The following is an 11,016-nucleotide window of genomic DNA, read 5'->3' as shown; positions in this document are numbered from 1 at the left end:
ACTAATACCTTGTTACCAGTCCTTTCCTTTTCTTCTTCCTTTTTCTCTTTTTCTTTTCCACTTTTTATTTTTTCTCTCTTTTCTTCTTTTCTCTTGCCTTCTTTTCTTATATTTTCTTCTTTTCCCTTTTCTATTCTTTTCCTTTTTTTCCTTTTTTTTCTTTTTTCTCTTTGCTATTTTCTTTTCTCTTTTCTTTTTTCTTTCTTTTCTTCTTCTTTTCTTCTTTTCTTTTCTTTTCTTTTCTTTTCTTTTCTTTTCTTTTCTTTTCTTTTCTTTTCTTTTCTTTTCTTTTCTTTTCTTTTCTTTTCTTTTATTTTTTCTTTTCTTATTTTTTCTTATTTTCTTTTTTCTTTTCCAATTTTCTTTTTCTTTTTCCTTTTCTCTTTTCCTTTTTTTCCCTTTTATTCTTCTTTTTCTTTTCCTTTTCATTTTCACTTTTACTTCTTTCAAGCAAAGCAAGAATATTTCAGTGATGGTTTGCATTGTTGTGAGTCTCAGAGTCTTCCATAAGGCACTGAAGGAAAAAATGTCAGTTTTTCCTATTAAAAGTACATTGCACCATCATCAATGCGTGTCATGCCTGACACCTCGGAGAGAGTACGACTGGCTCAGGTGGTCCGAATCTGTGAAGTAGCCACATTCTCTGCTGCTTCTCCTCTTGCTGCTGTCAAGGTGAGGATCTATAATAAAACCAGAAAGATTTCATCACTGCCTGGCAGCGAGGGGCAGGGAAGCTCAGCCTGGGGACAGGCACAGCCTCTGGGCGACGGGCTAACCAGGCTTCTCCAGAGCCGTTTTTCAGCAATTCAACTCTACTTCTCCTGCTTTAGAAATCATGATTTCTAGCGTAGAATTTTTTGTCCTATCGTAGATGTTTTTTAAGAGTTCCTGAAAGCACTTACCTGACCTGATGATAGCTTAAAAAATAAAGGGGAAGAGGTCACTAGCAAGAGAGATGTGAATTCTGACTACAGGAATTTTTAAAGCATCAATTTCTGTATGTACCGAACCAGCACAGTGCTGGAGAGAGGAGTTACTCTCTTCAGCATGAAGCCAGCCATCACTGTTTGCAATATAGGATGGTACCAAGCTCACTTCTGTTGAGGGAGGAAATTTAAATCACTTCTACTCCGAGACTGCCATCAGATGATGTTCCAAAAGCCCTTTTGCAGCAGTCTGCTGATGCACACAGCAAAATATCACACACAGCTTAAAAAACAAAAAAATACAAAGAAAACCCAGAGGGTTTTAGTTCCCGGCCTGTAGCCATACCCCTAGATTTTCACACTCTCTGTGCCATACACGTTGTAGCCTTCTCTGTACGTAGCGTAATTCTGGGTGTTGGTGGCGGGAGCAGGTTTGAAGTTCTGCGTGTTCTTCGTGAGCTTCATTCTCTTGGACTCGGCCCGAGATTTGTAGCAGAACTCGATCAGTGCCACCATCATGGCCAGCCCGAGGCCGCCGACAAGGATATAGAAAACTCCGGCAACATTGCTCAGGCTCAGCGCGCTTGTCTTGTCCTAAGGGAAACGAGCCACGCTGTTAGTTTTGCTGGGGAGCAGACAGACAGACAGACAGACAACAGGCTACTTTGCACTTCGTCCTAGCTGGAGTAACTACACTCCTGGTCCAGCGTCCGACTCACGGAGCGGTGCTGTCCCTCCGTCCCCGGCAGCCTGGGGCTGTCTCCCACCCTTCGGTGGGCGAAACCCTGGCCGACTCCAAGGCGATGAGGTTGGGGTTTTTTTTTGGCCACTGACTTCCCCAGGCCTTTGGCGTCCTGGAGCAAACCTGTCTACGGCCGAGCATCCCTGGCGGCAAAGGCACCTTGGGAAAGCTCTGACAGGGACAGCAGGGGCTGCGTAAAACAGTGGGTTTTACAGCAGGCCATTATAAAACTAGAAAAACCCAAACCACTACACGCTTGGTTCTGGTGAATGTAGACAGAACTACTGAGATGCTGCTAAACTTCTCTACATTTTTTTTCAAGAGTTAGGGAAAAAAAACACCCTAGGAAGACGGTCAGTTACTTTAAGGTCAAGCAGCAGAGCCCTAAGCTAAACTAGCACCTTCGGTGACCGAGGCAGGGTGAGTTACTGAATAAAACTGGTCATGGTAACATAAAAATATTCTGCCCAGGGTTTACCTTCCTTCAGTACATGTCAGATGGGAGAGAAGGCTTGCATTTTTAAAAACAGGACCCTGAAATCAGATTAAACAGAGCTGCAACCCTTTTGCTGCTGCGCGGCCGGCTGGCTGCATGCAGGAGGCGATGCTGGCAGAGCCCGGTCTACGAGTGTCTCCAGGGACAGCAACACTTGCACAGTCAGCATAAAAGATGATTTATCTTGTGTCTGTGCATTTGTGGCAAACAGCCTGCCATTTAAAATAAAGACATTACTCATTTACTCCTCTTTTCAATTACAGTTTCCTCCTGCAGCTGCTGTGTACTCAGCTGTCCCACGATCCCAAATTTCTCTGGGACAGCAGCTACAGGGCTGTGCCCCAAGCAACTTCCAGTCCAGCTGAAATCGGTGAGTTTTCATTACTGGCTTCGATGGAACTTGAAATTGTCCTCCGACACCGAGAGGTTCCTTCCAAATTATAATTTTCTGTTTGAACGATTACAGAGAGCACTTCCAAAGGCACCAGGGGAGTTAGGCACTCGACCGTGAATGATTTCAGCTGGAGCTGGACTTCTCCTCCTCTTGGTGCCTTTGAAAATGTCCTTTACTCCAACAAACCCAGCACTTGTGCACTGGTTTTCTCCTCAATGGCTCTACAAGCATTAAAAAAAAATTAAAATCCTCTGTGTTTTCTTTTAACTGAATGGTGTAAGTAAATATTTCCTGCAGTTTAAGTGTGCAGCCGCGGGGCTGGTCGACCAGCCGCCTCAGGGGTGCGATCTCCCCTGGGCTCCGCAGTGGCCCTGCATGAGGAGCTGCTGGCGGCTGGCTGCCCAGCGGCGGGGCTGCCGGGGGACCGGGCACGCAGCAGCAAAATGGTTCCAAGCAGAATAAAAAAGAACATATAACATTTACATAATGAGTTATTAATAGCATTTCCATTTTTTTTTTTAAATCAAACCAATTTCAAATTGAATTGGGAAATAGGGCAGCAAGGGCAGGTTTTTTTCTTTATCATGGGTCTGGGCTGAAAGTCTGCCCTTTGCAAGCAGGTGGTTGTTTCCCAGCCTGACATGTAGAGAATCTAAGTCAGAGTTTTGAAACAAAAATGTGTTTTTTCAATAAAACTAAAAATAAGAAAAGATGCTGGCCTGAGTAACACACATTGACTGTGCTGAAACTTGCTCGCTTAAATGAAGATACCAGCTTGGGAGGCTTTGGGGGCTTCTCTTTTCACCTTTTTCAAGCAAAATACTCAAATAGTAAAACATACTTACAACTACAGTCTATTACTGCATAAAAGAAAAATGCTGTCATGTTCAGGGACTTAATTATTTTTTCTATTCTTTTCTTTCAACCTTCAAAATGTAAATAGCAACTTTTGAAAGCCATTCTTTGTATAAACAAACAGTGGGTCAAAACGTGATTGCTAATCAGTACAAAAAGACCTTCAGCGACTGACCTTACTTCCGGAGTCCTTGGCTCCACATTCACCCTTATCGTACCACCATTTGTTTTTCAGCTTGTCTAAGATGCCTTGTTCACTGAGTTTCAATACTGCAAGGTTTACAGGAGTTCTTCACGTGGGAAATAACATAAATAACATTATATTATGTTATTTTATGTTATTCAATCTTTAAACTACTTTAAAACTATACAAAGCGATAAAGCAGGGTTCCTGGCCACAAAGTATTTACACTGCAGGCAACTGAATCATCCCCTTAAGTTAACGCTAGAGCAACGCTATATTACCAGGTCCTGCCCATATCGCTTTGAGTAATCGGCACTCACTGTTAAATGAAGGTAGCAGAAACAAAGCAAGTCCAATTCCCCAGTTTGGTATCATCACAGGCCTTCACAGTAGCTTTATGGCTTACGCTGGGTTTGATCTAGCAGGACCCCTCGTATTGCACTAACAGACAGCAAGCCCCCCCGAACCAGCAAGCGTGGCTTCCTGCGGTAAAGCCGCGCTTGTGGCTCCAGGCCCCCGGGCAGCCCCCGCACCCAGGGTGGGGGTCTGTGCACATCCACAAAGCAGAAAAACCCCAGGGTGGATGCCTGGGAGGGAGATTCTGCCGGCCGCCATGGCTGCTCTCCCCCCGGATCTGCTGCACCTGGAAGTCTGCCTGTCCATGGAACTGCGACGGAAAATAAGCCAACGCAGACCTTTATGAAAAAAATCGGTGAATGTGAAAACGCTGGCTAAAAGTGCCCAGGGTGGGAAACATCGGCAGGCTGAAGGGAGCTGTGAAGAGCCCGCCAGCCCAGGGGCACCTCAGCTCGCCCGTCCCTTCCCCGCAGGAAAGTGGCACCAGAGGAGCCCTTGGTTGAGTTTTTGTCATTTCCATTTCCTCCTTGTGAGATGTCTTGGGGTTTTTCCTGCCCTTTTCCAGGGGCCAGGCTCCCTGCATGAGGGACATCTTCAGTTCCTGCTCCTGCTCAAACAGCTTTGATCTCCACCCCACAGCCACGTGGGGCAGCCGGAGGGGAGCAAAGGGATGGGTCCTCATCCTCAGCGATGCTGTGCCACTTTGCGTGGGGTAACACCAAGCAGACACACACGGCCGCCCTGCAACACGCCCTGCTGCAGGTCCACCCACGCCTGCTGTCAGCGGAGGAGACACAGGAGCTCAGCCCATGTCCTCCCCGGAGCCAGCCCCACTTCTTGCTCCCGCTGCTCCCTGCTTCTCTCCCAGGCCTGTCCAACATGCATGGCTCTGCAGAGCAGAACGGACTCAGGAGCAGCGCAACCTATACCAAACACCTTAATTACAAGCTTAATTACATGGCGGCTTTTAGGGAGATGTCCACAGGCTGGGAGGGCTCGCAGCCCTTGAGCAGCAGGAGTGGCTGAGCCCCGCCATGCCCAGGGCAGACAGATACTGGAAAAAGCAACTGGCGTAGAAAAGCCCAGTTCCCTGGTCTGCCGAGAAGCTGCATACCGAGATGGTGGCGAGACCAGACGTTGAAAAGCCCTGCCCTCGGAGGAGCTACGTACCCCTTGGGAGCGGAGTGGCTGCCAGGTGCCACCGCGGAGGGCAGCAGCCCACGGAGACGGGGCCAGGCTGTGCTTGGCCGGGCTACCATGAGAAAAAACAGCCGTATTCCAGAGCTGCTGAGCTGAACGCCCCGTGGGCTGAACCGACGTGACCCAGCACGGCGTGACCAAGGCCAGCAGGGAGGGCAAAAGCTGGGCAGAGCCATGGAGGTGGGGAGAACCCCTGGGTTGGCAGAGCTTCCTGGCTGGGCAGGCAGAGGCAGCACCACTCCTCCTGGTCCGCACAGGGCTGCGCCTGACCCCGGCCAACACTTTATTTTTGTAAAATGGCTATATTTCAGCAGCAGCTGCAATCTAATTAAGTATCAATCAGGAAAGGCTGTATGCACTCAGCCGGACACAGCCGACGCGCGGCGGTGAGAAGCCTCACCAGACAGAAGGTGTTCGCTGGCCCGGCTCTGGCAGCAGACACGGAGCCCCTTCACCAGCGCTGATGGCATGGGAAAAGGCCAGCTGTACCGCCGCTGCCTTCGCATCCACCTACAGACAGGGCTGTACAATACCGACGGCAGCAACGCACGCTCCAGAGACGCTGCGAACGCCCCGGGTGCTGTGGGTAACGCACCGGCGCCGCTGGCTTACGCCGACAGGGACCGGCCGGGTCCTGGCCAAGCCGGCCCCATGGACCCTCCTGGGCAGCGGAGTCGTGACGAGGTTCCTGGTGACACCCAGGCAAACGCGCTATGAGAAGCTGTGCGTGACGGCAATGCGAGTCAGTGACAGCCGTGTCAAGCACCTTCACCCAGCCGTCACAAGCCCCGCGCAACGAGTGGTGTGGATTATGGCTTTGAGAACAGTGCTCGCGTTTTAAACTTAATTTAAAAACTATCCAATTTGGAGAGACTTTAATGGAATACATCTCTCCGCTTTGAAAAGCACTGTGCAGCTGAGAATACACAAACAATAGGGAGAGGGTTATAAACACCTTTTCTCCTACCTGCGTATTTTATTGTGCAAATTTTCCCCTCCCCCCAGCCCTATTCCAAACGCTATTTTTAATTTGCATGCCGTTATAAACCCCGCATGGAGTACAGAGAATTTGCATAACATCCAATACATTATAGATTAGCTTTCACAACATCATACAGTATTGGGAAATGAGGAGGCTTAACATGCTAATTAGGGTGCTTTTATTTTTTTTTTAAAGCCAAGATTGCAGCTAATTGCGCACACGTAACTGCCAAAAAAAAAAAAAAAAGTCGTAAACTAAAATTATCTTAACTAAACAGATGGGAATTGGCCTAAACTGGGGTTTTCACTACAGTTTGTCAAGGCCCTATTTGTCAGGTGAGGTACTGCAATACCTCACCCCGGGGAGGAAAGAGGTGATGGGCTCCGTCCGTCTGTCCGTCCCAGCATGAGGAGCAGAGTGGGACGGGCAGACAAGTGCCCAGGAGCTGCTGCATCCTTCAGGCCCACCAAGCCTTCACCGTCGGAGCCATCCCCGCGCTGGGCTGCTCCTGTGCCGGGGGGCTGTGAGCGGCACGGGGGCCGGTGGCAGGCGGCTGGTAAGAGATGGAGGGACCGGGGAGGACAGGCGGACACCACGCAGTGCTGGTGCTTGTCCTGTCCTGCCTGCGCCTGACCTGGAGCTTTGCCTGGGCGAGCTCCTGGCTTCCCTTGGCTGCACTATTTTGCTGGCCGGGGCACCGGGATGAACAGCGTGTACCTGAGCGAAGAAGCCCTCTCGATGTGCTGGAAGAGCCACTAATCTGTGCTTCACAGATGGAGCACGAAATGCAGCTCGTTCGATCAAAGTCCTAAGGAACAATTCTGTCTGCTTCCAGGAAATTAATCCCGAGACCTCCTAACACGCGAGCTGCTCCTCTGTGTAGCAGGGCCAGAGCAACCTGACGGTGGGACAAGGCACGAAGCCTCTGCAGCCCCGGTCCAGCACTTCACCGCAGGGATGCAGAGTGAGCCGGCGCGGGATGGACTCCTCAGCTCCCAGATTCCCCAGTGAAGTAAACATGTTGAAAAGAGCCTGGCTGCTCATACAACCTCTGATTGCTCGTCTCCGAGTAGCTGTCTAGCCTCGTTCAACTGAGTAGGCAGAGTCAGGCATGGCTTTGGCTGAGATTCCAATGGAGATGCAGAAGGGCACGTCTGGACTGTGGTACTCTTCTTGCCAAGTGCTCAGCAGTGCACGTGGAATGCAAACCCTCCGTTCCACACCGTGGCTTGCAGCTCAGCCTGTCCCAAAACAGGCCCTCAGGCAGCACCAGCACCCTGCCCACGCCAGCAGGTCCAAGGCTACCAAGCTGCAAAGTGGTTGGTTTGCTCTGACGGAGGGAAGCGTCAGGCTCTTCTGGGAGCGAGGGCCATGGGCTGTAGGAAGAGGATTTTTCATAGCTTGCCCTGGCACTGTTTGTTTCAGGGGGCATTTTTTTTTTTTAAAATTGCCTTAGATGCAGAAGAAGAGAGAGACAAAATGACTTGCCCGGGTCCCACGAGAAAGCTGTGTCCCAGCTGCCCACCTGCGTCCCTGGCCAGCCGTGCCACCCCAAAAACGGATCAGAGGACCATTTGCTCAGTTTCTGTGTCTCTTTCTCAAAACAATTCCATTTCCTCATCTTTTTCCTGGGACAATTTCATGCTTTCCAGCTGCTTTATCAATTAGGTTCCTGTTGTTGGGCTCTACAGGCTGCCCTAGAAGGTCCTCGGCCCTTTCCCAGATGGCTTTGGCTGTTTTTCCTCTGCTTTAACTTATGATGGGATTCTTTTTCATCTCCCCCTCTGTGGTTTCCAGACCGTCTATTAGTTTGGTTGCTTTTATCAAAGTAAAATGTTCCGAGGTTTGAGAGGCCGTGCTCTCTTGTATGCCCAAGAAAACGAGCTGAGGCAATTAGGATTGGGATGTCCGCATTTTGGACGTCACAGGAGTGTATTCTTGGGCAGAAACTTGCAGTGTTTCTTCCTCACCATAACTTACGGATTTTTTTGTTTGCTTTTTTGTGCTTTTCATCCAGATATAGCAAGTTTGGCTAATCCAGGCTTGACTACGTGAGGTTGGATCTGTTGGGCAGCTTTACCAAACCCTGCTAAGATTTCTTCTGCTGGTATCCACAAATGACTGGAAGACTTGAGTCTCGAGAAATGGCACCAGGCGCCTCCTACGGAACGGCATTGCCCCCAGTGGCAAATTAAGCCATTTGCTATGGTTGATTGATTTAAGAGAGGCACAACTTTAAGAAGATTGGTACCCATCTGTTCTCACAGGCTTCACTTTATCAGAGTCTGCTGCCAACATGACTTTACACCTGGGACAGAGGTGGGTTTCACTGGTGTTTCAGCAGTTTGGTTTCTCTGCTCCCCTGTTTGGAGACACCGCTCAGATGCCGCCAGCATTACCTTCCCCTCTTCAGCCACCAGTTACTGCTAGAAAACAAGCTGTGCCAGTCCTTTTCCAAATGCAACGTGGCACCATCTCAAAGGGAATCTTCTCTTCTCTTCTCTTCTCTTCTCTTCTCTTCTCTTCTCTTCTCTTCTCTTCTCTTCTCTTCTCTTCTCTTCTCTTCTCTTCTCTTCTCTTCTCTTCTCTTCTCTTCTCTTCTCTTCTCTTCTCTTCTCTTCTCTTCTCTTCTCTTCTCTTCTCTTCTCTTCTCTTCTCTTTCTTCTCTCCTCTCCTCTCCTCTCCTCTCCTCTCCTCTTCTCTTCTCCTCTCTTCTCCTCTCCTCTCCTCTCCTCTCCTCTCCTCTCCTCTCCTCTCCTCTCCTCTCCTCTCTCCTCTCCTCTCCTCTCTTCTCTTTTCTCTCTTCTCTTCTCTTCTCTTCTCTTCTCTTCTCTTCTCTTCTCTTCTCTTCTCTTCTCTTCTCTTCTCTTCTCTTCTCTTCTCTTCTCTTCTCTTCTCTTCTCTTCTCTTCTCTTCTCTTCTCTTCTCTTCTCCTCTCTTCTCCTCTCTTCTCTCCTCTCCTCTCCTCTCTTCTCTTTTCTCTTCTCTCTTCTCTTCTCTTCTCTTCTCTTCTCTTCTCTTCTCTTCTCTTCTCTTCTCTTCTCTTCTCTTTTCTCTTCTCTTCTCTTCTCTTCTCTTCTCTTCTCTTCTCTTCTCTTCTCTTCTCTTCTCTTCTCTTCTCTTCTCTTCTCTTCTCTTCTCTTCTCTTCTCTTCTCTTCTCTTCTCTTCTCTCTCTTCTCTTCTCTTCCCTCTCCTCTCCTCTCCTCTCCTCTCCTCTCCTCTCCTCTCCTCTCCTCTCCTCTCCTCTCCTCTCCTCTCCTCTCCTCTCCTCTCCTCTCCTCTCCTCTCCTCTCCTCTCTCTTCTCTTCTCTTCTCCTTTTCTCTTCTCTTCGCGGCCCTGGGGCCTCCTCCCTGCCACATTTCAGCCCCTCTTGGCTCAGGACTCCAGCCCCAAAAGTCCCGCTGCATCCCTCAGTGCTGGTGGCCCTAGGTGACAGGATGATGCTGACGGAGTGAACTGATTTTTGAAAACTGAGGCGCACTCACTCATTAAAATCACACCCCTGAAGTAGGCCCCAAAGCTTCGGGTTCTGTTTAAAAATCCTGGCCACCTCTCCCTCTAAATTCAAGAATCACTACAGCACTTTGTCATGAAGGTGATCTTGCATAAAATACAGCATCACTTCCAGGCTGATGCGTGAGATCATCCCTCAGAAGAGGGGATGCTCTTCACAGAGCATCTATGACGTTTCTATTTCATTATTACCAATTTTCCATTAATATAATATGGAAAAGAGGAAACACAATGACGCAGAGCCCACCTGCTCTCTCATTTCTCTTTGAAACATCCTCACCCTGTCTGAGAGATTTCTTGCCCTGCCTCCTCTCCCCACAGCACCAGTTTCAGGTTAGTTGCAGTAATTTTCATCTCAGTTGAGAAAATTGGTGGCATTATAATATTTCGTTCTGGCCAGAACGAGTTTGAAGCAGGAGAAAAGTAAATTAATCATCAAAGAAATAGTTCTTTATTAGTCACAAATGTTAGAAGGTATAACTTCTGCCCCTCTCAAATTACAAATCATAACAGGTCTGTAATTTGATTAATGACCTTTTAGGTTCATTCTCATGATTTTCACTTGCACCTATATGAAGTAGATCACGCAAAAACAGAGATTTTTGCCTAAAGCCATCACTCTAGCTTTACCGGCTTAAGGAAGAGACCCAGCAGGCTGAAGTCCCACATACAACCGCAAAAGCTGGCCAGGTTGCCCTTTTGGCAATCTAACCTCAGTTACTGGGCATCGTGTTCATGCGCTGGTGCTGCAAACCAGCCCCTTCCCTGAACAAACTCGGACTGTGCAGAAGAGTCTGAACAGCTTCTTGGAAACACATGCTGTGAATTTATGAAAAGAACATCCTGGTCACCAGCCTTGTGAGGAAAGGGCCATTTTCCAGGAATGAGCGATGGGATGTACTGATGTCAGTGGCTCTGCAGCCCAGCGTTTGGGCTGGCCCTCAGAAGTCGCAGCAGGCCTTACAGAGAAGAGCCAGTCACCACTACAGGTGAGATCTGGGAGCAAAAGTCACTCTGGGACTCAAAAAATCTCACCCAGCAATCCACAGACTTTTATCAGCTGCGTGTAACTGGTGTTTGAGTGGCATAAAGTCTCAGCAACACCGTAGTTATGTTTATTACTTGCAATCAATAAAGATTTAAGTGGTGATTGGAACAGCTTTGGATAATTCACATCTCATTCTATGCTCTAATGGATATAATATAAATGTTATACCCAAAAATTATCATTGCCAAGGAGAGCAAATGAACACTGCAGACAGCACACTGTTCCCTCAAACCAGATGAACCAATGCTCAGAACTAATTTAGAATTTTCAGATGCAATCTTTCAGAACAGGGAGATGCAAAGAAAAGATGTAACAAG

The 11,016-nt window shown here is 48.4% G+C and overlaps 1 protein-coding gene across 3 annotated transcripts in view; it reads right to left on the bottom strand.

Annotated features, from left to right (window-relative positions):
- Positions 1-381: 381 nt before the first annotated feature.
- GRIA3 (glutamate ionotropic receptor AMPA type subunit 3) overlaps positions 382-11,016 on the bottom strand; it is a 155,824-nt gene continuing 145,189 nt past the window's right edge. The window contains exons 14-16 of one of the 3 annotated variants that reach the window (XM_075435788.1): positions 3,589-3,703; positions 1,273-1,520; positions 382-680 (exon numbers count right to left, since the gene is read on the bottom strand). In XM_075435788.1, coding sequence (XP_075291903.1) covers positions 1,275-1,520; positions 3,589-3,703 — 361 coding nt within the window. In that variant the 3' untranslated portion in view covers positions 382-680; positions 1,273-1,274. Of the gene's footprint in view, positions 681-1,272; positions 1,521-3,588; positions 3,704-11,016 lie in introns of those variants that run through there. The other 2 variants (XM_075435789.1, XM_075435790.1) reach the window with 2 other exon arrangements.

This window comes from Opisthocomus hoazin, chromosome 14 (assembly GCF_030867145.1).
Source record: "Opisthocomus hoazin isolate bOpiHoa1 chromosome 14, bOpiHoa1.hap1, whole genome shotgun sequence".
NCBI classification, from domain to species: Eukaryota; Metazoa; Chordata; class Aves; order Opisthocomiformes; family Opisthocomidae; genus Opisthocomus; species Opisthocomus hoazin.
Note: the sequence above shows the minus strand (reverse complement) of the source record. Positions and strands in the feature narration are given on the sequence as shown.